The sequence below is a fragment of the Hyperolius riggenbachi genome, chromosome 12, assembly GCF_040937935.1.
Source record: "Hyperolius riggenbachi isolate aHypRig1 chromosome 12, aHypRig1.pri, whole genome shotgun sequence".
In the NCBI taxonomy this organism is placed as follows: domain Eukaryota; kingdom Metazoa; phylum Chordata; class Amphibia; order Anura; family Hyperoliidae; genus Hyperolius; species Hyperolius riggenbachi.
Genome location: NC_090657.1, coordinates 189,161,758 through 189,189,235, shown reverse-complemented (window position 1 = coordinate 189,189,235; position 27,478 = coordinate 189,161,758). Strand labels below are relative to the sequence as shown.

The 27,478-nt window shown below is 48.0% G+C and overlaps 1 protein-coding gene across 2 annotated transcripts; it reads left to right on the top strand.

The window, feature by feature from the left end:
- Nucleotides 1-9,574: 9,574 nt before the first annotated feature.
- Nucleotides 9,575-25,885, top strand: DPY30 (dpy-30 histone methyltransferase complex regulatory subunit). Of its 2 annotated transcripts, none has more exons than XM_068263842.1 (5): nucleotides 9,575-9,648; nucleotides 17,665-17,728; nucleotides 18,696-18,743; nucleotides 21,930-22,072; nucleotides 24,405-25,885. In XM_068263842.1, the coding sequence occupies exons 2-5, from the start codon at nucleotides 17,690-17,692 to the stop codon at nucleotides 24,475-24,477; spliced, it is 303 nt and encodes a 100-aa protein (XP_068119943.1). In that variant the 5' UTR covers nucleotides 9,575-9,648; nucleotides 17,665-17,689; the 3' UTR covers nucleotides 24,478-25,885. The 2 variants fall into 2 exon arrangements, with proteins under 2 accessions (XP_068119943.1, XP_068119942.1); XM_068263841.1 differs by lacking the exon at nucleotides 9,575-9,648 and adding an exon at nucleotides 13,551-13,657.
- The last annotated feature ends 1,593 nt before the right edge of the window (nucleotides 25,886-27,478 follow it).

The window sequence follows — 27,478 nt, the reverse complement described above, 5'->3', positions numbered from 1 at the left end:
CTTTAACCTCCCTGGTGGTAAGGCTAGCTGCCGGGAGCTCTATGCAGAGTATAGCGCACAGCGGGCACTTTTACTCACCTCCCGGGGGATCCATACATCGGTAGCATTTCTCCTTCCTGTCCTCCAAGGCTCTGAATCACTCTGGTGAGATCGGAGTCAGTGAGCACACTGCAGAGTTACAGCGTCACCTGTACAGGACAGAGGGAAAATTGCAGCGCTGGAGGCCAGGGAGGTGAGAGCAGGGGCTGCTGCTGGCATGATTTTTTTTTTCCTGATTTTGTGGTCTAAAACGTCCAGAAGAGACCCTAAAATCCGGAAATAATCATACCGCCAGGAGGGTTAAAGGACAACTGAAGCGAGAGGTATATGGAGGCTGCCATATTTATTTCCTTTTAAGCAATACTAGTTGCCTGGCTATCCTGCTAACCCTCTGCCTCTACTGCTTTTAGCCACAGACCCTGAACAAGCATCCAACAGATCAGATGTTTCTGACATTATTGTCAGATCTGACAAGATTAGCTGCATGCTTGTTTCTGGTGTGATTCAAACACCACTACAGCCAAATAGGCCAGCAGGACTACCAGGAAACTGGTATTGTTTAAAAGAGAATAAATATGGCAGCCTCTGTATTCTTATCACTTCAATTGTCCTTCAAAGCACTTGAAGCAAAATTTAAGGTAAACCTGTAACTTAAAAAAAAAAAAAAGTTACCTGAGTAGGAGGAAGCCTCTGGAGCCACACTTTCCTCCCGCGGCTGCACTGTGCAGCGAGTTCCACTCTGAACAGTAGCGTGAAGCCACACATGTACATAGAAGAATGCTACTGCGCAGGCACAGGCTGTACTTTGCACCTGTGCAGTACGGCTACGGTTTTGCATGGAGGAGAGCACGTCTGTGGAGCAATCTTCTACTTTAATGTCAAAGATTGTTCAGAGGGTCCCAGCGCAGTGCAGGATGGGCGTACGTAGATTGTAGAAGCCATTGGATCATCTAGTGGCTTCCTCCTACTGAGTTAAGTATCCAAATAAAAAAAATTACAGGTACACTTTAAAATAAATAATTGATAACTTACCTCATTAGTAGGAAGTCTCTGGATAGTCCAGAGGCTTCGCCCATTCTCCTCCAGCCCACTGTTCTAGCGCTGAGTCCAAACATAATAGACAAGAGTTGGATATGCTCTTGTGGCCACGCTCCCATCCATGCACGAGCACGACCATACTGTGCATGTGTGAGTGTAGTCCACATATGCCCAGGAGCACTAAGCCGTGTATGAGCGTCATAGTGCTGCTCGGCCTGCACTACCATACTGTGCATATGCGAGTGTAGTCCACATATGCCCAGGAGCACAAAGCCGTGTATGAGCATCATAGCGCTGCTCGGCCTGCACTACCATACTGTGCATGTGCGAGTGTAGTCCACATATGCCCAGGAGCACTAAGCCGAGTATGAGCATCATAGCGCTGCTCGGCCTGCACTACCATACTGTGCATGTGTGAGTGTAGTCCACATATGCCCAGGAGCACTAAGCCGTGTATGAGCGTCATAGCGCTGCTCGGCCTGCACTACCATACTGTGCATGTGCGAGTGTAGTCCACATATGCCCAGGAGCAGGAAGCCGTATATGAGCATCATAGCGCTGGCTCGGCCTGCACTACCATACTGTGCATGTGCGAGTGTAGTCCACATATGCCCAGCAACAAGAAGCCATGTATGAGCATCATAGCGCTGCTCGGCCTGCACTACCATACTGTGCATGTGCGAATGTAGTCCACATATGCCCAGGAGCACTAAGCCATGTATGAACATCATGGCGCGGCTCGGCCTGCACTACCATACTGTGTATGTGCGAGTGATGTCCACATATGCCCAGGAGCAGGAAGCCGTGTATGAGCATCATAGTGCTGCTCGGCCTGCACTACCATACTGTGCATGTGCAAATGTAGTCCACATATGCCCAGGAGCAGGAAGCCGTGTATGAACATCATAGCGCTGCTCGGCCTGCACAACCATACTGTGTATGTGCGAGTGATGTCCACATATGCCCAGGAGCAGGAAGCCGTGTATGAGCATCATAGTGCTGCTCGGCCTGCACTACCATACTGTGCATGTGCAAATGTAGTCCACATATGCCCAGGAGCAGGAAGCCGTGTATGAACATCATAGCGCTGCTCGGCCTGCACTACCATACTGTGTATGTGCGAGTGATGTCCACATATGCCCAGGAGCAGGAAGCCGTGTATGAGCATCATAGTGCTGCTCGGCCTGCACTACCATACTGTGCATGTGCAAATGTAGTCCACATATGCCCAGGAGCAGGAAGCCGTGTATGAACATCATAGCGCTGCTCGGCCTGCACAACCATACTGTGTATGTGCGAGTGATGTCCACATATGCCCAGGAGCAGGAAGCCGTGTATGAGCATCATAGTGCTGCTCGGCCTGCACTACCATACTGTGCATGTGCAAATGTAGTCCACATATGCCCAGGAGCAGGAAGCCGTGTATGAACATCATAGCGCTGCTCGGCCTGCACTACCATACTGTGCATGTGCGAGTGATGTCCACATATGCCCAGGAGCAGGAAGCCGTGTATGAGCGTCATAGTGCTGCTCGGCCTGCACTACCATACTGTGCATGTGCGAGTGATGTCCACATATGCCCAGGAGCACTAAGCCGTATATGAGCATCATAGCGCTGGCTCGGCCTGCACTACCATACTGTGCATGTGCGAGTGTAGTCCACATATGCCCAGGAGCAGGAAGCCGTATATGAGCATCATAGCGCTGGCTCGGCCTGCACTACCATACTGTGCATGTGCGAGTGTAGTCCACATATGCCCAGGAGCACTAAGCCGTGTATGAACATCATGGCGCTGCTCGGCCTGCACTACCATACTGTGCATGTGCGAGTGATGTCCACATATGCCCAGGAGCAGGAAGCCGTGTATGAGCGTCATAGTGCTGCTCGGCCTGCACTACCATACTGTGCATGTGTGAGTGTAGTCCACATATGCCCAGGAGCACTAAGCCGTATATGAGCATCATAGCGCTGGCTCGGCCTGCACTACCATACTGTGCATGTGCGAATGTAGTCCACATATGCCCAGGAGCAGGAAGCCGTGTATGAGCGTCATAGCGCTACTCGGCCTGCACTACCATACTGTGCATGTGCGAGTGTAGTCCACATATGCCCAGGAGCAGGAAGCCGTATATGAGCATCATAGCGCTGGCTCGGCCTGCACTACCATACTGTGCATGTGCGAGTGTAGTCCACATATGCCCAGGAGCACTAAGCCGTGTATGAACATCATAGCACTGCTCGACCTGCACAACCATACTGTGCATGTGCGAGTGTAGTCCACATATGCCCAGCAACATGAAGCCATGTATAAGCATCATAGCGCTGCTCGGCCTGCACTACCATACTGTGCATGTGCGAGTGATGTCCACATATGCCCAGGAGCACTAAGCCGTGTATGAACATCATGGCGCTGCTCGGCCTGCACTACCATACTGTGCATGTGCGAGTGATGTCCACATATGCCCAGGAGCAGGAAGCCGTGTATGAGCATCATAGCGCTGCTCGGCCTGCACTACCATACTGTGCATGTGCGAATGTAGTCCACATATGCACAGGAGCAGGAAGCCGTGTATGAACATCATAGCGCTGCTCGGCCTGCACTACCATACTGTGCATGTGCGAGTGTAGTCCACATATGCCCAGGAGCAGGAAGCCGTATATGAGCATCATAGCGCTGGCTCGGCCTGCACTACCATACTGTGCATGTGCGAGTGTAGTCCACATATGCCCAGGAGCACTAAGCCGTGTATGAACATCATGGCGCTGCTCGGCCTGCACTACCATACTGTGCATGTGCGAGTGATGTCCACATATGCCCAGGAGCAGGAAGCCGTGTATGAGCGTCATAGTGCTGCTCGGCCTGCACTACCATACTGTGCATGTGTGAGTGTAGTCCACATATGCCCAGGAGCACTAAGCCGTATATGAGCATCATAGCGCTGGCTCGGCCTGCACTACCATACTGTGCATGTGCGAATGTAGTCCACATATGCCCAGGAGCAGGAAGCCGTGTATGAGCGTCATAGCGCTACTCGGCCTGCACTACCATACTGTGCATGTGCGAGTGTAGTCCACATATGCCCAGGAGCACTAAGCCGTGTATGAACATCATAGCACTGCTCGACCTGCACAACCATACTGTGCATGTGCGAGTGTAGTCCACATATGCCCAGCAACATGAAGCCATGTATAAGCATCATAGCGCTGCTCAGCCTGCACTACCATACTGTGCATGTGCGAATGTAGTCCACATATGCCCAGGAGCACTAAGCCGTGTATGAACATCATGGCGCTGCTCGGCCTGCACTACCATACTGTGCATGTGCGAGTGATGTCCACATATGCCCAGGAGCAGGAAGCCGTGTATGAGCATCATAGCGCTGCTCGGCCTGCACTACCATACTGTGCATGTGCGAGTGATGTCCACATATGCCCAGGAGCAGGAAGCCGTGTATGAACATCATAGCGCTGCTCGGCCTGCACTACCATACTGTGCATGTGCGAGTGATGTCCACATATGCCCAGGAGCAGGAAGCCGTGTATGAGCATCATAGCACTGCTCGACCTGCACAACCATACTGTGCATGTGCGAGTGATGTCCACATATGCCCAGGAGCAGGAAGCCGTGTATGAGCGTCATAGCACTGCTTGGCCTGCACTACCATACTGTGCATGTGCGAGTGTAGTCCACATATGCCCAGCAACATGAAGCCGTGTATGAACATCATAGCGCTGCTCGGCCTGCACTACCATACTGTGCATGTGCGAGTGATGTCCACATATGCCCAGGAGCAGGAAGCCGTGTATGAGCGTCATAGCACTGCTTGGCCTGCACTACCATACTGTGCATGTGTGAGTGATGTCCACATATGCCCAGGAGCAGGAAGCCGTGTATGAGCATCATAGCGCTGCTCGGCCTGCACTACCATACTGTGCATGTGTGAGTGATGTCCACATATGCCCAGGAGCAGGAAGCCGTGTATGAGCATCATAGCGCTGCTCGGCCTGCACTACCATACTGTGCATGTGCGAGTGTAGTCCACATATGCCCAGGAGCACTAAGCCGTGTATGAGCATCATAGCGCTGCTCGGCCTGCACTACCATACTGTGCATGTGCGAATGTAGTCCACATATGCCCAGGAGCACTAAGCCGTGTATGAACATCATAGCACTGCTTGGCCTGCACTACCATACTGTGCATGTGCGAGTGATGTCCACATATGCCCAGGAGCAGGAAGCCGTGTATGAGCATCATAGCGCTGCTCAGCCTGCACTACCATACTGTGCATGTCCGAGTGTAGTCCACATATGCCCAGCAACATGAAGCCGTGTATGAGCATCATAGCACTGCTCGACCTGCACAACCATACTGTGTATGTGCGAGTATAGTTTGCATGTGCCCAGGAGCACTAAGCCGTGTATGAGCATCATAGCGCCACTCGGCCTGCGCGAGCATACTTGCACATGCACAGTATGGTCACGTTCATTCATTGACGGTAACCTGGCCATGAAGAAGAGGGTCCAGGGCAGCAGCTGTGGAGGAGAATCTGGGAAGTCTCTGGCCCATTCCGAGTCTTAAGTAAGTATCTTTTTTAAAGTTCATTTCTTCACAGTTGATCTGGGTTTTAAGGCAACTATACCATGTTTTAAGGAGATTAGACATTAGATTTAATAAAAACATAACTGGAATGAAAATCCACCGACAAGGACGTAAAAAATATTCCATCAGTTATTTGCTGAGATCCATCTGATTGAATATCTTGTAATGCAAGGTGTCCAGCAGATAAACCATCAATATGGAGTAGAGGCAGATTATTTACTTGATAGTTTTTTTATTTTATGGTTATGGTGGCCTTTAGTTAGACAGTTGATTGTAGTTGTGGATTTTTAATTTGGTGTTCTGGCTCACTTGAAAGTAGGCTTTCTCAATCGGGTTCTATGAGGAGGCTGCAGGGGTTCCAACATTTTTTTTCTTTTACAGAAGCAGAATAACGTGCGTGCGTAGGGCTTTACTATGATATAAAGCGCATCATTGATTGCATTACCCTCTACTCATCATGTGGTAAGACTTTAGGTATTATTCTGCTTACTGCGGTTTAGTGAATACACCCCAAAGACCGCACATAAGCCCCACCTCCAGTTTTGGAGGCCATGAAAAAGTCTTACCTGCTTAAATGCTACAATGGTCACGAATGTATACCACTAAACACACTGCATTTCAATATTAGCAATGCAAAAATGTATTGGGTAAAACGTAGGTGTCACAGGAGCCCTAGTGGTCAGACTGCAAATTGCTTTCCAATCGGTTTCAGCACACCAATCATGCAAGCTGTGGTCGCACTCGGTGCACGGAAATCGACGGAACTTGGGTAGCAGCCCGACCAGAAGGGAGCCTGTGAGGTACGGTAATTACCACTTACACACAATTTCAGGCTATCTACCACCACCACTGGTATGGGCCAGTGGACCCGACTGATTGACTGGTCATGCGAATAAAAACGGTTAAACACACTCTATTCTGTCTAGATATCAACAATAGTAGCGTCTCTTCAGAGGTCTGGTTCAGTTTGTGCGGCTGAGAAGCAGGGTAGCGGAACAGTGAATGAGTTTGATAAAGCCTTTTATTCACGGGCAACATAAATAATTAATATATACAGACAATTATTAAAATCAACAATTATTAAAACAGTAATAGCCAGTATAAAAAATAAGAGAAAGGGAGAAAAAATACTTAAGTTTCATGGAAAGATGTCCTTTTGTGGGAAGAATCATAAAGTCCTTGGTAAAATCCTTTGTTTCAGCTCAAAGTTCAGAGTTCAGACCAGGTGGATGCCAGCATATCCTCAAGCTGGCACAGATGAGATCAAGATGGTGTTTCAGGGTGGAGGACACCGAGTTTGGCTCCTCTGCCATTCTTATGCCCCTGATCCAGTAGGAGGGAGTGAGGGTAGGAGCCACACACCCCCTTAGAATATGAGATGAGTCCTCCCCTTGTCCTGGGGACCAGAAATCATATCTAACCATACATGGGCTCTATCTCACAGAACCGTACAGGTCAGGGCAGATTTACTAACATTTTCAGGTCTGCCTCGATTTACCCAGCAGCCTGATTCCAAACATGAGGGGTGGGACCCCTGGGGTATCATCAGGGCACTTTCGAACTGCCTAACTGGCAGTCTTTACCTCAGAATGTTCTGAAACTTCCTCAGAACCAGCGCCAGACAGGGCCCATCATGCTCTGTTAGTTTGGAGGGTCTGCCAGCCTGGCAACACAGAAAATATGACACACATAGCAGTTTATGGAATATGATATACATCTGGGATTTACAGCAGGTCATTACCAGGCAAAGGCTCTTGAAGTTTGGGGCCAGCCAGCTACATGTCAGCTCCCCTGCTGGGATTGTAGCCAAAATGTTTAACTTTTCCCAAAGAGATTGGTTCTGCCATCCTGCTTATCAGCTATATCTGATGGATGGGCCATCAGCACAGCTTGAAGCCAGGGACACTCTGCAGCAGGCTCGTGCCTTTTGGTGGAAGGAGGGAAAGGATTGTCTTTATTAAAAAAAGAAAAACCAGGGATGTCGGTTTCTGATTACTGCAATGGCTGCACAAATTTAGCCAGAGAGTGATCAGAAATTGGACTGTGCGGATCCTTTCAATTCGCCCGCGTTTCTCACGGCTGTTCTGTGACAGTAGGCACCTGCAGTAGTTTCATAGTACTTTCATGCAGACCTTATACGACTGGGTGGAGGGGGTATTGTAGGCAGGGCCGGTTCAAGTAACAATTGGGCCCTAGGGCAAAATTAGCCTGGGGGCCCCCCAACAGACACCTCCCGACCATAAAGCGTCATTAGAGGCCCTTTGTTGCAGCCAAATTTCCCTCCTAGGCCCCTGAGCTGGCTACTGACCCTCCCCCAATCACCTCCCAACTTAGCAGACTGGGCAGAGTCCCTGCGGAGCAACAGTTAAGATAGGGAGGGACAACTTGGGGGCCCGTACAGGCTCTGGGGCCCTGGGGCAATTGCCTATTTTTTCCTATGGTAGCTCCGGCCCTGATTGTAGGTCCTCCCCCTGAGGCAGTTTAATATTTACCTGCTTCAGTGCTGCTTCATGTCTTCTCTGATCCTCCTGACAGCCATATGCTTAACCCCCCTGGCGGTATAAAAAATTCCGCCAGAAGGCAGCGTAGCAGTTTTTTTTTTTTTGTTTTGTTTTTTTATTATATCATGTAGCGAGCCCAGGGCTCGCTATATGATAGCCGCTGCTCAGCGGCATCCCCCCGCCCGCTTTGATCGCCTTCGGCGATCTCCGATCTGGAAATCCCGTTCAAAGAACGGGATTTCCTGGAGGGCTTCCCCCGTCGCCATGGCGACGGGATGGGATGACGTCACCGACGTCATTGGGAGTCCCGAACCACGCCTCAGCGCTGCCTGGCACTGATTGGCCAGGCAGCGCACGGGGTCTGGGGGGGGGGGGGCGCGGTGCGACGGATAGCGGCGATCGAGCGCGGGGCGGCGGCGATCGGTGTGCTGACGCAGCTAGCAAAGTGCTAGCTGCGTGCAGCAAAAAAAAAAAAATTCAACAAATCGGCCCAGCAGGGCCGGAGAAAACCTCCTGCGCGGCCAAGGAGGTTAAAGGACAACTGAAGCGAGAGGGCTATAGAGGCAGCCATATTTGTTTCCTTTTAATGGCAATACCAGTTGCCTGGCTGTCTTGCTGATCATCTGCCTCTAATACTTTTAGCCATAGACCCTGAACAAGCATGCATCATATCAGGTGTGTCTGGACATTATTGTCAGATCTGACAAGATTAGCTGCATGCTCGTTTCTGGTGTTATTAACACAACTGCAGCCAAATAGACCAGCGGGGCTGCCAGGCAACTGTTATTGTTTAAAAGGAAATCTGGCAGCCTCCATATTCTTCTAAATTCAGCTGTCCTTTAATGTTGTTCCTGCGCTGAGACCCTTGTGAAAAGGGTCCCAGCGCAGGAACAAATGGGCATAGGAACACTATCCTGGTGCTTTTTTCAGTGGGGCACAGCAGACCCTGGGCGGGACTAGAGTTGGCAATAGCGAGACACAGAGGCATGTGATTATGCACAGAACATGTCTCTGTGTTCTCTTAAGATTCAAAATACCCGCCTTGGGTTCTCGGTAATAAATATATATTTACTAAACAGCGGTAAGCAGAATAACTTGCGTAGAGTCTCACCCAAGGGCAGTTGGCCTATGACGCCAAGTGACGCAATTGCGTCAGGCGGCATGGGCCCTGGAACCGCATTTCTGCCTGCCCTCCCCCCGTGGCCGCCACCTCCTGTTACCTTATGAGCTGGCAGCCACTTCCTTTATCAGTCCCTGCCGGCCTCCTCTCCTCTGTGCATGTGATGTCTCACAAGTCTCTCACACCAGCATGTCTCCCAGCTGCTGTGTAGAGTCAGGAAGCAGAGCAGCAGTTCCCATGGTAACAGCGATATATATCACTGCTACAGGGAGCCGATCTCTTGCTTCCTGACACTACACATGCATAGAGGAGAGGCCTAATGAAGGGAGCGGCTAGCCAGCTCATAAGGTAACGGGAGCGGGCAGCCGCTGGGGGCAAGCTGCAGGGAATGGGGGGACAGCCTCACAAGTTTGTCTAAGGCAGCAAAAAGTCTAGAACCGACCCTGGTCTTATTGCACGATGCAACGTGTAATATATTGCATTATGGTCTACTCATCATGTGGTAAGACTTTACACACATGAAACACCACACATAAGCACAGAGGCGGGACAAGGTCCTCCAGCACCCAAGGCTGAGACACCAAAGTGCGCCCCTCCATCCCTGCCACCCGCGCCGTCACACACTGATTGCTATTAGACTAAGAGGGCCACAGGGCCCACAACCTCCCCAACACCTTAATATCTAGTTATCTGGCTTGCAGTCACTGCTATGTATCCTCTTTTCTTATTTCTTTCTGCTTCAAACACAATTGGGAATGACAGCTGAATGAATTCTGCGCCCCCTCCTACACTGTGCCCTGAGGCTGGAGCCTCTCCAGCCTATGCCTCGGCCCTGCATAAGCACCACCTCCAGTTCTGGGGACCATAAATAAAGTCACTCCTGCACAAATGCTGCAATGGTCACAATGTATTCCAGAAAACACATTGTATTTCAATATAAGCAATATAACAATGTATTGTCTGCATGTAAAATGTAGACACATGCAGTAGTTTTATAGTACTTGTATAGAGACCTTATATGAATGAATGGCAAGAGAAATATGGAAAGATGAGAGGGATCTGGTGCAAATGACGCCAATATTAGTAGGGATAGCCGAGAACATGCTAATAATTCCCAGTTGATGTAAATGTAAATGCACCTTGGAAACAGACTGAGGCCTGCAATTTCCCAGTCGGATCAAAGAGAAGTTTCTTGTCTGATATTTTACAACATGTGTGATCTTGAAAGGGATACATTTGGTGCAGTCCAGATCTCAGAATTGATCCCTTTCTCGCCCTCACTCACTTTCCATAAGGCATCGTAGGCACTTGCCTACAGGCGCCTGATGATGGAAAGGCGGCTCACTCCCCTCCCTAAGTGCCTCACTCCTGTCTTACTTATGCAGAGTCCTGAGCAGAGTGTAAATGAGAGGTTACTCACCCGGGTCTCCGCATTCCATGACCAGATCTCCATTCAGTTGGGGGCACTTCTAGTTGCTTACTACTTGGGGGCACCTCTAGCTACTTCAGGGGTGCCCCTTAGGTAGATCCTGACACCACTACAATTTCCATTCTGTATATACAAGTGTCCTCCTAAAATTGTACATACATAGATCATTTAGGCCCCATTCACACTTGCGGTTCGAGTCTGCAAGTGTCCGGGGGTCGCAAACAGACCATATGGGTCTCTGCGGTGGCCACAAGTTGCCACCAGTTGCGGATCCGAAATGTATCATTTCCGGCTACAATAAAGTAGCCGGAACTAGATACATTGCAGTGCCAGAAAGGCACCGCAAGCATGGGGGATACCGGCGTGTAGTCCGGGCCCCCCCCCAAGTGGCATAGAACCGGTGCTGGAAGCATCCGGTCCCATTGCCAGTGTGATGAGAAACATCCGTTTCTCATTGCACAGCATGGCCGCATGTTCAGGTCAGGATCCGGCCCGGGTCCGCAGCCGCACCAGGACGGACTGAAAAATAGAGCATGTTGGAAAAAAAGCCGGATTGTCTCGGAGCTGCTTTCCCGAATCGGATCCGGATGTCGCACAAGTGTGAATGGATACATTGATTAACAATGTATCCATTCACCATCCACTGTGTACGGAGCGTTCCGGGTCCGGGGAAGCCAGACCCGGAACGCTAATGTGAACCGGGCCTAAGACTTGCTAATTTTATCATTAACTAAGAGAAGTGACAGCTGGGCCAGCTAGCACACTTGCGATGCGGTTTGGCGGGTGTTTATAGGTTCCTTGAGGCATACATTTGAAATTGGCGCCGGTAGACTTGGGTGCAGGATACGTATTCTGACGGCACTGAGGTTACTGAGCGCCACTATAGCTGTAATTCCTATTACAGTCTATGCCGGCTGCGCCCAAATCTACCTGCGCCGAAAAGTACTGCTCCGTCCTTGAGGGCTAAATCTAGGGTGCCAGAACATCTGTGCCTATAGGATCCTGTGATGTAACTCCAGGCCTACCATTCTCAATTGGAAGCACATCGAACATGTTGGAAATTATTCGACAGGAAATTTCCTGTTGATCTGATGGTAAAATTGCATTGTGTGCTGCTCCTCTCTGCCAAGCTCTTCATTGGCTACCAATTAACTACAGAATCTAGTTCAAACTTTTTTACTAGGGGTGACCAGGGATATGCAAATACTTCAAAGGTAATGCAAATGTATGTACATTTTTAAGCAAATATATGCAGCTTGAAATTGGACCAATCATTTTAAACTTGGGTGGTACTTGATTAGTCCATTTTCAAGCTGCATATATTTGCATACAAATTTAAATAAATTTGCATGAAGTCAGAAGTATTTGCATCCCTAACCTACAAAGCTCTCCACAGTCTCTCTCCTCTGTACATCTCCTCACTAGTTTCCATATACCAACCCAGTGGCGGACAAAGTCAGCAGAGTATATAAAGGGGGCCCCATGTGAGTGGGTGCTGTCATAACAAATCATAGTTGGATCCATATACTGTTAATAACATAAAAGTTCATGAACCTTGGTTACATTCTGTAGGCACAGTGTTAACGTAGCACACATTTTATACTTGTGTATGACTGGGCCACAAGCAACTATCACTGTTCCTCATGAGTTACAAAGAGACATACATGGAGGAGGGACTAGAGGATAATCAGGCCCTAACTGTGGTGCAGCTGCATGGGCTCTAGAGGACATGGGGCCTCTGTGCGTCTGCACAGCCTGCACAGGCCTAAGTCTAGAATTACCTCCTCGCATTCGTGTATATAAGACTTCTCACATGCTTCACCCCTCCCCTGGAATGCTCTTTCACATATCTGTCACTATCCAACCTTTGTAACCTTAAACACTCCCTAAAATCAATAATAGTAATAACAGTGTGTACCAGGCTTAAAAGAGTTATCAAATACTGCTACTATTACTAGTACTACGGTACTTACCCGGGGCTTCCTCCAGCCCCTGGCAGCCGCTATGTCCCTCGTTGCATTTCCGCTCTCAGCCGCTGTTTCACGGTCCCTGACGAGTACATTTGAAATCGGCGCCGGTAGACTTGGGCGCAGGATACAGCTGGTATATGGCTGATCCTGCTTCTGCACAAGTCTGGGCCGTTTTAATTCCTATTCCCCCTCCAGGCCGCCATGGATGGTAGGGAATGAAATAATTCGGCTTCCAGCTATTGCTGGAGGCCGAACTATTGTGATTTTTTTTAAGCAACCTCGGCTCTGTCTCTTCTGACGGCGCCGCTATAGACTGATTCCTATTATAATCTATGGCTGCACCCAAATCTAGCAGCGCCGAAAAGCAATGCTACGTCCCCGACGGTGCGCAGGACGATCTCCAGGTCGTTCACTACCGCGCGAGCGCCGCTGTCGGTCACTTCCATGCGGTCCAGGGTGTACTGCGCAGTACAGGACGCTTGGTAAGGCACCGTCAGGGACCGGGAGCCAGCGGCTGAGACCGGAGATGCAGCGAGGGACATAGCGGCTGGAGGAATCCCTGGGTAAGTAGTATGGGGTAGCACTACACGATTGATGATTCCGATAAATATAGCCAGACACTGCTGCTCTACATTAGTATAAGCTGCATATATTTGCATACATTTGTAATGATTAGCATCTCATTGACTATCTCTGTTTGGGGCGTTTATTTATAAGGGAAGCCGCTCTGTTCTTATTACAAATTATAAGAACACAAGTGCATAGTGCCACACTTCCGCCCCCCGTCACTGCGAAGTCTTGCCAGCACTGCTCCGCTTCCGCCCTCACTGCACGGCACTTCCGTCTCAGCTGAGCGCGTCACTTCCGGCTGGCGCGTCCTCGAGCTGGAGACGCTGTCGCTATAAACACAGGCTGGCTTAGGTGTCTGCCGGGAGCACTCATTGGCCTCGTGTTCCTTGTAAGTCCCTCGGTGTATCCAGTCCCTCCATTCTGCATCTAACCCTACCATTCATCTCTTCCAGTCTCTATGCACTCATCCTCTCCATTCTCTGTGCATTCATCCTCTCCTCCATTCTCTGTGCATTCATCCTCTCCTCCATTCTCTGTGCATTCATCCTCTCCTCCATTCTCTATGCAGTTATCCTCTCCATTCTCTGTGCATTCATCCTCTCCTCCATTCTCTGTGCAGTTATCCTCTCCGCTAGGGGACCTGCTGCTCTGTGCATTGCTCTCTTCGCTATTGTTATTTATTCACTCATGCGCTACACAAATGAGTCTTATTGGACTATGATAAGTCCTATGGAGTGAGCAGACCTGAGATAATATTCTGTATTATTACTTTGGATTTATAACCTGTTGGCATCTTCCCAGAGGCGTATCTAGTGGAGTACTGGCATGGCTTGTGCCATGCCTGTTTCTGTGCTGTGCCCCATGATTGACCCTGTACTGTGCCACCATGCCTGTCCCTGTGACTCCTGGTCACTCAGACATTAGTATAGAAAAGCAATAAGAAGAGATATTTCCCAAAAAAAGTAACTCCAGCAATAATCCAAGCCTAAAACCACATTCAACCATAACACGTATGTGAGAAAGGATGCTGTGTTTAGAAGGGAAGGGGGCTCTGACTGAGGGAGGGGAGGGGGCACAATTTCACTGTCTGCCATAGGCTCTATATTGCCCAGATATGCCCCTGCATCTTCCACAGCACATTATACAGTGAGGTGGTCTAGTAGATGCATGTTGCCCAGCATGGATCAGTGTTAAGCTCAACACACACCATACAATCTTGGTTGTACAGATTTACCAAATCTATGTAGTATAAGGGCCAACAGATTGAAAATACCTTGGATGATTGATTGTAAAAGCTCTTATACTACATGAAAGTGGTAAGATTGAACAACCTAGATTGTATGGTGTGTGTTGAGCCTTAGATTCCTCAGATGACATTGCAGAACTGAAGCTGTATGGATGTGTTGCTAGCCTGTGGGCTAGCAATGTGCTCTGTTCCTATGGGGAAAGGGGCTGGATTGCTGGCCAAGTGGGTGAGAGGGGTTGGGGGCTGCTGTACACATGTTGGATTCTCGGCTGAGGTGGTCATTATTGGCCACCTTGGGCAAGTTTCCTCTAGCATGTGTAGGGAGTTTATTCGTCAATACAGCCAGTCAATATACCACAGTCTTATGCCTAGATAGATAGATGGGTCGGAGCAGTGCTTTTCAGCGCTGCTAGATTTGGGCGCAGCCGGCGCCTCCATAGACTTCAATAGGAATCATTCCTATTGAAGCGCTCAGTGAGTAACGTCGGCTCCGTCAGAAGACAGAGCCGAAGTTGCTTAAAAACATAATAATTCGGCCTCCAGCAATCGCTGGAAGCCGAATTATTTCATTCCCCCACTATCCATGTCGGCCTGGAGGGGGAATAGTAATTAAATCGGCCCGGACTTGTGCAGAAGCAGGATCAGCCATATACCGCTGTATCCTGCGCCCAAGTCTACCGGCGCCGATTTCAAATGTACGCAGATGGGTCGATAGATAATTTCTGACAGATCAGATCAGACCTGTCGGAAATGTCTGGGAAATTGCATGGTGTGTACCAGGTTTTATGCTAGATACACACTATGAGATTTTCTGGCATATTTACTGTCTGATTATTTGCAACATGTCGTATTTGATTTCTGATCATTTTCTGATTGATTTCTGACTGTTTTCCATTCACCTCGATTGGAAATCAGATCGGACATGTTGAAAATAATCGATCTGACAATAAATCTGCCCGAAAATCTCATAGTGTGTACCTAGCATTAGGGCCTGTTTCCACCAACTCAGCCTCCGAGACAGATGCTGGCACTTGTGCCATCATTACCCACCTGAATCGCTGTGGCCGAGCAATGCACGCTATTTTGAAGCAGTGCTTAGAATTTTTTCACGCACACAAATTCAGAAGCAGATCTGTGTTCATGCCTGAAATTGGACACAATCATCCCTAGTGGAAACGGGCTCTTATGTTCGGTACACAGGATGTAATTTTCTGACTGATTCACTGTCAAATCGATTATTACCAACACTTCTGGGCTGATTTCCGATTGATTTTTGGATCTATTTTTTTTTTCCCATTTACTTCTATAAAAAAATTTGGAAAATTGATCAGAAATCAGATTGGACATGCTGGAAATAATCGATCTGACAGTAAACATGTCAGAAAATTGTATCGTTTGTACCGAGCATTAAAGCTGAGACGAGCAATGCAATTTTCCTCTCAGATCAACAATGAATAATTTCCAGCATGTCTGATCAAGAAAGGGATGGCTTTTCAGATCAGTACTGTGCAAAATTGATCCCTTTCTCAATATAAGGAGTACATCAGATATGCCAGAAATTGATCGACCTGTTGATTTGATGGTAAAATTGCATTGTGTGTTCCAGGCACTAAGGTGCCCACTAATGATGCAATCTTGATTGTACAATCTTACCAAATCTATCTAGCAGAAAGGCAAATTGAGTGAATATATATTGGATATTTTTAGGTTGTCCCTCTTATTAATCAAGATTGCATCATTAGTGAGCACCCTTGGGTGTGTACACGCATTGAATTTTGATTGGCCAATTACAAGTCAGTTTTACCACCTCCTTGTAGTATGAGGGCCAGCAGACTTTGAATACTATCAACAGATAGTGTAGGAAAGCTCTAATGCTACATGGCAGTGTACCAGGCTGTATGCCTAGTACAGGGTTCTCCCCAGGCTCTTTTAGCCGGGTGCTCCACCCGGCTAGTTTTGGTGACCACCCGGCTGTCAACGGCTTATCTCCTCCTATACTGTAAGCAGAGTTGCACAAAGAAGCACTGGCCCTGCATTCTCTCATCTCGCCCCACCCGGCTACTATTTCATGCCACCCGGCTGGAAAAAATTTCTGAAGAGAACACTGCTAGTACACACAATGGATTTCATCATCAATTTGATGGAAAATTGCATTATTTCTGGTCGAGTCCCCAATCACCTCTATACAAGATCGATCAGAAAATTTAATTTGAAATCAGATCGGACATGTGGGAAATAATTGGTTTGACCAGCAATATGATGGAAAATTGTGTGTACTAGGCATTAGGCTAAACACTGGGGTGCTGCATTGCCCGTCCTGTAAAGATAGAATTGTCACAGAGGGGAAACGTTGCATTGTGCGTTATGCATGTAATGTGACACATGCAGTGAAGCATACAGTTAATGAAAAGTATGCTTCACTGCAACCATAAACATGCACATTGTCCAATGCTGCACAGTATGCCTCGTTGTTCTGATGAATTCCACCTCGCTGCTAACGCGTCGCTGTGAATGTTCCATTACAATGGGTGGTTAACACCAGGGCTGTGGAGTGTCTATACAAAAATCTTCCAACTCCGACTCTTCGGTTTATGAAACCACAACTCCGACTCCGGGTACCCAAAATGGCTCAGACTCCGCCTCCGACTCCTTAGTCTAATACGTAACAGGGCAGTGGATTTTGTACAAAAATCATCCGACTCCTGACTCAGACTCCTCAGTTAATGAAATCCACGACTCCAACTCCGGGTGCCCAAAATTGTCCCGACTCCACAGCCCTGGTTAACGCCACCATTTGTAGTAATCACGAATAATGCAGATCATGACTACATTCCCTTTGAGGCTACGTTAACAGTTGTGCAGTATAACTGCTGTTTTGTAGCATTGCTTGCCGCACTGCAATGCACCACCTACAGCGAAGTTCACAATGCAGTGAGAGCAGTCTAATGGCACGTGGCATCGTGGTACTGCATTACTGCAAAATGTCCACTTTAACAGTTAAACAGTGAAGCATACCTTTCATTGAGTGCATGCTTCACTGTACGCAATGCAATGTGTGCATAACGTTTGGTGCTAATTTCCCGATCCATTACCCTGCCAGTTCCGGTGAGCTTTTAATAGTCTGATGGTTTGGTGTTTGTGTATTGTAGGTGTGTTCTGCCTCACTGAGGAGTAATGGAGGGCGAGCAGAGCGCAGAGGTTGGACAAAGCCAAGTAAGTAGCTGTGTGTGTAGGGCAGGGGGGGGAGCGCGGCTGTGTGTGTAGGGCAGGGGGGGAGCGCGGCTGTGTGTGTAGGGGGGAGCGCGGCTGTGTGTGTAGGGCAGGGGGGGGAGCGTGGCTGTGTGTGTGTAGGGCAGGGGGGGGGAGCGCGGCTGTGTGTGTGTAGGGCAGGGGGGGGGGGGGAAGCGCGGCTGTGTGTGTGTAGGGCAGGGGGGGGAGCGCGGCTGTGTGTGTAGGGCAGGGGGGGGAGCGCGGCTGTGTGTGTAGGGCAGGGGGGGGAGCGCGGCTGTGTGTGTAGGGCAGGGGGGGGAGCGCGGCTGTGTGTGTAGGGCAGGGGGGGAGCGCGGCTGTGTGTGTAGGGCAGGGGGGGAGCGCGGCTGTGTGTGTAGGGCAGGGGGGAGCGCGGCTGTGTGTGTGTGTAGGGCAGGGGGGGAGCGCGGCTGTGCGTGTGTGTGTGTCTGTACGGCAGAAGGGAGTGTGGCTGTGCGTGCGGCAAAGGGGAGTGTGGCTGTACGTGCGGCAGAAGGGAGCGCGGCAGAGGGGTGTGTGTGTGTGTGTGTGTGTGTGTGTGTGTGTGTGTGTGTGTGTGTGTGTGTGTGTGTGTGTGTGTGTGTGTGTGTGTGTGTGTGTGTGTGTGTGTGTGTGTGTGTGTGTGTGTGTGTGTGTGTGTGTGTGTGTGTGTGTGTGTGTGTAACTGCGTGCACGGCAGAGGTGTGTGTGTGTAATTGTGCGTGTGTAATTGTGCGTGCACGGCAGAGGTGTGTGTGTGTGTGTAACTGTGCGTGCGGCAGAGGGGAGTGTGGCGTGTGTGTGGTTGTGGGTACGGCAGAGATGTTTGTGTAACTGTGGGTGCGACAGAGGGGTGTGTGTGTGTGTACACGGCAGAGGGGGGCCCGGCTGTGCGTGCGGCAGAGGGGAGTGTTGCAGTGTTCAGGCCACTAACTGTCATTTTACCTTGCAGGTTACGGAAACCACCCGCTCTGAATTTGGGCTTTCCGAGAATGTTGAGGTACAAAAACCAGAAGCTGCCTTGAAGCATGAAGATGTGTTTCTGGAGGCTCTTTTAGATCTTACCAGTTTTCTGTTTGTCTTAAAGTTAATTGGTTTGACCCACACACTTGTTTAAGGCCTCCTTTCCATGGACCGCTGATATGCCTCTCAAACGCTCTCAACTGCTCACTGCTGCCTGGTAACTGCTTGCTGAGCACACAGCTCAACAGTTCGTGGAAAGGAGGCCTAAAGGGAGTCTGAAGTGAAAAAAAAAATAAAAAACCTACTCGCCTAAGAGGGAAAGCCCTATAGAGCCTTCCCTGTCTCCTTGCGGCCCCCGTATTCTCCCGCAGGTTCCACCATTATCAGTCACTGATTGGTCGGAGACTGCTCTCTTCCACGTTGAGTGGGCTTCGGGAGTCTTCAGAAGTGATTGGCTTCTAAAAACAGGCCGCTCCATACAGTGCACGTGCGAGAGCCCTCACTCACGTGTGCAGTACAAAGCTGCTCATCTTCAGGAGTCTGAGCGCTTCCAAAGACTTCCTTCGCTGCGAGAGTTTTGAATGGTGAAGCCTGCAGGAGAGTGAGAACGGGAAGGCTCTATAGGACCCAGAGGCTATTTTCTGAAGCACTTATACATAAAAAAAAAACAATGAAAGGCAACTTCAGATAAGATTTTACTGCAGAGGAGTTCAAAGGGTCACTAGTTCTGCTCTGTTTATAGTTTAAAATGCAGCGTGTCGGTTGTAAACTGCAAGTATTGGAGAATTGTTGTTGTTTTATATATAGCCAGCATCTTTTGTGGGTACAACAATACAAAATAAACAATACAACAGTTAATACTAGACAATGGTGGATTACGGCTGGTGCAGTGAACAAATCAACTACAGATTTTTACACAGGGCTGGTAGGTACCGTATTTTCCGGACTATAAGACGCACTTTTTCTCCCCCAAAAGTGAGAACAAAAAGTCCCTGCCTCTTATAGCCCAAATACAGGAAATCCCTGAACTACCATTGCCCGCCGATTGGAACCGCGGACCCGATTCAACGTCTGAGATTCCCTGTATTCACTGTCCTGCAGTCAGCCTGTAGGAAGGAATCAGCGGCAGCCACTGTCACTCACCTCAACCAAAGAGTGCCTGCGGCGATCAGCTGCTGTTTCCTCCTTGTAGCTGGTCTTCTCCGGGTCCCCAATGTCTTCATCACCACCACACTTAGAAATCAGTGAGCCTGCGGCGATCGGCTGCTTCAGCCTCACTCACGCATCAGCACTTCCTGGTCAGACGCAACCAGCCCTAAAGAGAAAGAGTGAGTGAGTGAGGCTGAAGCAGCCGATCGCCGCAGGCTCACTGGATGAGGTGAGGATGCCTGCGGCTACCACCTTCGATTTCTAATTGCATTGCGGTGGTGATGAAGACATCGGGGACAAGGAGGAAACAGCAGCTTATTGCTGCAGGCACTCTTTGGATGAGGTGAGTGATAGCGGCTGCCGCTGATTGCAGGACACAGTGACATGGAGGGGTCGGGAGCCAAATACGGAGCGGGGGCCACCTGGAGCCAGACAAAGAAGGGGACAGGACACAGCCACAGATGGACAGGGTGCAAACATAGATGGACAGGAGGGGGACAGGTGACAGACCCAGATGGACAGGAACCAGACACTGAGGGGGACAGGTGACAAACACAGGGGGACAGGCAACAGACACAAGGACAGGAGGCAGACAGGTGACAGACACGGGGACAGGAGCCAGACACATTGAGGGACAGGTGACAAACACAGGGTGGACATGAGGCAGACACAGAGGATGGCAGGAGGCAGACACAGAGGGGGAGAGGAGGGGACACAGAGGACAGGAGGAGAACATAAAGAGGGACAACAGGAGGACACCATGGGGGACAGGAGGAGATTGGGGGGTGAACATCTATAAGACACCCCTGCACCATAGCCGCACCAGGTTTAGTATATATTTTTTTTTTTTCCCCTGGTTTTTGTCCTCTAAACTTAGGTGCGTCTTATAGTCCGAAAAATCTGGCATGTACGCTCATTACACAGCATTGTGAGATAAAAGGGGAAGAGAGCCCTGGCCAAAAGACTTTAGTCCAAGGTATAAGAAATAGGACAGTAGGTAGATGGAAGCTGTGTATGAGGTAATAGAAATGGTGGTCAGTGGGCGAAGTGTCCTAGGTAGGAGAGTATGCTTCCCTGGTGAGGTGAGTTGTCAGATTGCGCCTAAAAAGAGTAAGTGTGGGTGAGCGGCGGATGTTTTGAGGGAGAGTGTTCCAGGGAAGGAACACTGGACAGTAAGTACATCACTGGGATTCCCGGGTTCCCCGTTGTACTTGCGGCGTCTCACGCATGCGCACACCACTAGCATGTTTTAAATTTGTTGCTGAGGAAGTCCAACAATAACGTGCAGTTGACTGCGATGGATCAGCAGGGAATGGGGGCAATTCTGGCGCAATGCAACGGGGTATATTTGCTAGGCCCCATAGACTTTCATTGCATTACCATGCGTGCAGAAAGGGCAACGCAATGAAAATGGTCTAGTGTAAAAGGGGCCTAAAACTACCGAACTAAAAGCTTAATGGGTTTTTGTGTGTGACCTTTTTGATAAGCAGCAGAAGTGTGGCTAAAAAACAAAAACAAAATTCATGCTCCTCTGTGCCTCCCAGATCAATCTACGCCACTCTCTGTGGCCCCATCCATTCTCCGCAGCCGGTGTTACCTCCGGTCACCGGCAGAGGAAATCGAAGATGGCCGTGACCCGGAATTACTTCCAGGGTCGTAGCGTAGATGCCAATTGGAGTATGCTACAGGAGGCTGGGTGCGAGGTGGTTGATGGCTGGAAGGGGGGAAAGGAAACTAGCAACGGAATGTCGCTAGTTTTTTTTGAGGGGGGGGGGGGGGTCTGCAGAGCCCAGGGGGGACTGGCAGTGGCACCAAAAGGACACAGGCATGTCATTGGGCAGAGAACATGCCTCGGTGTCCTATAATCCATTTACAATTTTGCAATCCGCCTCGGGTACTCTTGAAGGTGGTTTTGTTTTCTTTTTTTTTTTTTTTTTTTTCCCTTCGGGGAGGGGGGGGGGGGGGGGGTGGTATTTGTTTACCTTTTTTCTTGTTTCTGGTTGAAGTCATTTCTTGTTCCAGTTGAGAGATGTGAATTGTTGTAATAGAATGGTAAATGATTTCTTCCTTGCAGAGGATAGTGGAGAATGAGAAGGCGAGCACAGAGAAGGTGTCCAAGCAGAAGGTGGATCTGCAGGCGCTGCCCACACGAGCCTATCTAGACCAGACTGTGGTTCCCATACTTCTACAAGGCCTATCTGTGCTGGCAAAGGAAAGGTATGCTTCACTACTAAATGGCAACTTTAACTCCGTATTTACATTTTGCCTTTACTGTGCTGGATACAGTTAATACAACTGACTTGCAAAGATTGGACCTACAGCGCCAATTGTAAAGTGAAGCAGTTACCCAAGAGCAACCAATATTGGTTTAGAAGGCAGCCTCATACTTTTTATTTCTTACCCTATTTCAGGATCACTTTTTAAAGCCTGCCTGAAGCAAACAGAAGTTTAAAAACTGGATTCTTATCTCTGTAGTGGGAAGCTTCTACATCCAGAGTGGGCAAACTTTCTTAGGATTGGGTTGTGTTCCTTTAGAAGCTACTACAGCCTGCCAGAAGAATGGTGGGGAAGGATTGGGTATTACTTACCCAATCGCACTTTCTAGGGGTGATCTCCATAGCAACGGCAGCATCATGTGACACACTGGTACTTAATGACGGCAGGTCACATGATGCCAGCATTGCCATGGAGATCGCCACTGGAGTGTGATTGGGTGAGTTACTTTTCTTGTATGTGCTCTGCAGTATTTTTCTAAGGACTGCGGGAGGGAAAGTTAGAGAGGAACGGAAGCTGGCCCTCTATCGACAGGCAGGATCTGGTCTGCCAGCTGTAGTTTGCCCATGGCTGTTCTAGATAATCCAGTGGCTTTCTCCATCCTCCAGCACCCAACCAATCCAGTGCTGGGATAGTTTTGGGATATTCAGGAAGCGTTCTCATGGCTGCGCCACCATCCGAGCATAAGCTGCTCTGTACAGGGCATGTGTTAGTACAGTCTGCCCAGCCTCAGTAGAACAAAGCTGCCTTTGTTCTACTGCACATGCACACAGCTTAAACTCACACACCCAGTATGGAGGAGCTCGTACTTGGACAGAAGTGCTTCTACCAAAAGAGGGTCCTGGGCAGCAAGGGTAGGCTTGAGGATTTAGGAGGGCTCTGGATCTTCTCACTACTTGGTTAAGTAACACCACTGAGGGTAGAGAACTCAGACCTTACGAGCTCCAACACTTTGTGCGCAGCTTGGGTTTACTGATTGATGGGGATTCAAATTTAGGAATCCAATTTCAGCTGTTGTGAAATATTGCTTCTTTCACCTAAGGAATATTGCAAAAATTAAACACCTCATTCCTTCGTAGGATCTTCTAACCCTAGTTCATGCCTTCATCACATCATGGCTGGACTATTGCAATACCCTCCATTCAGGCTTTCCAAATAAAGACCTACACCGCTTGCAGCTAATAAAGAATATGCTGCCACAAGACTGTTAACAAGCCAACCCCACTCTAGCCACATAACGCTAATCCTTTGCTTACAACACTGGTTACCCATAAAATGTGGAATCCTTTTCAAAATTGGAATTTTATTTTTTTTATTTTTTTTTTGCAACTGAGTCACACCTTCCACATCCTCAGATCCAATAACTTGACCATTTCCAGAGTCCAACTAAAAACCTTTGGAGCCAGAGCTTTCTGCCATGCTGCCCCTGCCCTGTGGAATGCCTTGCCAAACTATCAAGACAGCTCCAGCCCTGGACACATTTAAAGGGAACCAGAGACAAAGCACCCTCATGTATTTTACCATATATATCAGTGGGAACATTAGAGAAAGCATCTACCTTGCTCTCTGTTTTATTTTTGCTTCCTCAGCCTGCTTGTTAGCAGTCCTGATAAAATCCCAGACTGAGCATTCAGTCTGGCTTTGCTCAGGAATCATTATAGCTGAGTCATTATAGCAGAGCCAGAAGGGGGCAGGCTTGGGCTTGAAAAGACATCAGAAAAGACACTCTGCTACAACGATTCCTGAGCAAAGTCAGGCTGAATGCTCAGTCAGGGATTTTATCAGGGCTGAAAACAAGCAGGCTGAGCAGTAAAGAATGAAACCGAGAGCAGGGTAGGTGTTTTCTCTAATGATCCCACTGATAATATGGTAAAATACATGAGGGTGCTTTGTCTCTGGTTCACTTTAAGTCAAAACTGAAAAGCCACCTGTTTAGTCTGACATTTATGATCACATAACTTTTCCCCCTGTACACATCACTATGTAATGATCTGAGACCAGCATATGCACTTTAGGTCCTGCGGGAGAAAAGCGCTTTGCACATGTTTTGTGGGTTTGGTTTTTTTTTTTCGTTCACAGGTTTGCTTTCAGACACATATAGCTTTTTTTTTTTTTTTTGTCCTTTTAAATAGTGTGGTTAAAGCAATGTCGATAAATATACAATTAATCCACGGGCATTTTATTTTATACTTGAGATGGGTTTTGAAAATACTGTCTGTGTGATGCTCACATTTAAAGCATATCTTTTGAGCTTATTATTTTTCTTTTGATACAGGCCTCCAAATCCAATCGAGTATCTAGCCGCTTACCTTTTAAAGAATAAGACTCAGTTTGAAGATCGTAGCTAAGAAAATTCCTGGGATTCCAGCTTTACAAGTGGGGAGAGAAAAACAACTTTTACCACCAAGGACTTTACATTTTTATTGAACTTTTTCAGACCAGGTTTCTTCATCATCACCGCCCTTTCCTTTGAGCCTATTTACCGTTGTTCTTTTGAAATGTCATTTCTTATATGTTCCAGATAATTTTATACACTCATAACAAAAATAAATAGTATAAAAATGACTTGTAGACTTGACAAGGGATCACAGACTTGATTCAAAGCTGTGGGGAATCTGAAAATGGAATTTGTTTTTGCAGCTTTCTCTGAAATATTGAAATGCTTAAATGGCCTTTGCAGCATCTTTTTGTTTTGATGAAACCTGGTATATGAATTACACCTTCCTTCCAAAGAACTAAAATATTGTCTTCTTAAAGCAAACCTGAAGTGTTTTCTTAAAATAAAAGAAACCTACTTACCTGTGGGGGGGATGGGCTGTGGGTTCTATTCAGCCCTTCCGTTCCTCTTATGGTCCCCTTGTTCCAGCGCTGGCTCCCCTGTTCAAATCTGCAGTGGGATGATTCGGGAGCCTGAGTGTTTAAGATGGGTGGCTCCTTCTGCGCATGTATGAGAGAGCGTGCTTGTGCATGCGCAGTACGGATCGGCCTGTCTTCGGGAGCACTCAGGCTCCTGAAGTCTTCCTAAGCCTCTCGTAGTGGCAGAGTGCAGTCTTTGACCCATTGGTCAAAGACTGCTAACTGGGAGCCAGCTCAGGAACGAGGGGGACCGTGAGAGGAGTAGGAAGGCTCCATAGGAGCCAGAGCCTTGCCTCTCCTTAGGTAAGTATTTGTTTTTAATCTTAAAAACTTCAGATTTACTTTAGTAGGTTTGGAGTTACAGTTTTACATATCTGTATGGATAATGAAGTACTGAAAACAAAAATGTTACTTTATTCTACTGATGAGATAAAGGACTCCCAAATAAATTAGGTAGTTTCACACTGGCATCGCTTTGTGGTGTTATAACTTACATAGAATGCAACCAAAAAAACTACATTTGCGCTATCATGATGTAATGCAGGCAGCGTACCTACTGGCCAATCAGCACCTCTATGCTGGTCGCATCTGAACTGATGTGTGGGCTGAACATAGACTTGGATTTGCACCAAGTTACAGTACACTAAACGGTGTGTGCTGCAAACCAATGCAACGTGCCTGTGTGAAAATGCCCTTTATGTTTCAAAGATCTCTTTTGAGGATAAGGGTCCCACTTCCTGCCCTAGTTACGTTTAAATACGTGATCTTGTACATCAGAACGGTGCAGAGGCTATGAAGAAAGAATTCAAGCATCGTTTTGCCAGTGTGTCTACAGACAAATATAGACACATGTAAGTTTAACAAAGATGTATTTGTTGAAATAAAACAGTGATAAAAGTACTTGTCTGTATTTCATAATTGGGGAAAAGGAAGAATGTATTATTTACAGTGCTTTACTGAGTATATGGAGTTGTTGCTTAACTGTCCCTCAGAGGGGCTCACAATCTAATCCCTGCCATAGTCTTGTCTATATGTATAGTGTATGTATTATAGTCTAGGGGCAATTTTGGGGGAAGCCATTTAACTTGTGCAATGTGACGTTCTCCTCCATTGGGCTTTAATCACAAAACTTCTCATAAATGACTTATCACCTTTTTGATAAAAAAATAACCTTTCGGCACATTTACAAGCAAAATAATCTCTCAAAGTAAGTTGTTCCTGATTAACTTTTCGGCAGATGGATGGTTCGATAGATCATTTCCGGCATATCCAATCTTGTTTTCGATTTAAATTGCACTGGCAGGTGGTAGACAGGAGGCTGAACTGCTCGGCAAACGTGCAGTTCAGACTACCGTCTGAAAGAGGGCCTTATGTGTTATGTACCCCAAATAAATGATTTATTTTTATACTTATTGTGGCCCACCTTTCTTTCCTTTTTACTCTGGCAGATGGTCAGCAGATTCGACCAACGCAGAAGTGCCTCTCTGATAGAATTGGATTTTAAATAGTATAGCAATGAGACTTTTTTTCCTGCATGACGCATGCTTTTCCAAATAAAATACAAACACAATCGCAAGCATTATATTAGAAAATGTGGCAGCTGAACTACAACCAAGGCATGGCAATGAAAGTTTCCATTGCATGCTGGTTATGCAGAATAGTGCGGCGCGATCCAAAAATCTGCTGCATGTTGCAGATTCTCGCACGGCGGCATCCGTGTCCTATCGCATCAAGTGAAGCAATGCAGCTAGGTAGCCGCACGTGCATCACTTTGCTAGTGGTAATGGGCGCTAAGGGCCCATTCTCACTAGGGCGATTAGCGGGTTATTCCCGCTATTCGCCAAAGCACTAGCACAATAGAAACAATGCCAGTGATCGCACTGCTGCGATTGCCGCCAATCGCATGCACTTTGTTATTAGCAATTGCAAACGTTACCTGCAGCATTTTGCTGCGATTCTTGAGTGATTGTAATACAGTGCTTATACAAGCGCTGATCGCGATCGATGGGAATCGCAGAAGTGTACAATGATTTTACCACGATTAGCAATGTACAATCACCTGCGCAAAATGGTAGTACAAAGTGTTACCGGTTCATGCTTTTTTAAGTGTGACTAGGCCCTAAAAGTTCTGAGTGGTTTGGCAGCTGAAATGATTAGTGATCACCTGTGCTAATTGCTTCAGCTGTGGTTGTGTGGGAAGAGCTGGGAATCAGGATTAGTGATAACCTGTGCTAACTGCTTCAGCTGGGGTTGTGTGGGAAGAGCTGAGAATCAGGATTAGTGATAACCTGTGCTAATTGCTTCAGCTGTGGTTGTGTGCGAAGAGCTGGGAATCAGGATTAGTGATAACCTGTGCTAACTGCTTCAGCTGTGGTTGTGTGGGAAGAGCTGGAAATCAGGATTAGTGATAACCTGTGCTAATTGCTTCAGCTGTGGTTGTGTGGGAAGAGCTGGGAATCAGGATTAGTGATAACCTGTGCTAATTGCTTCAGC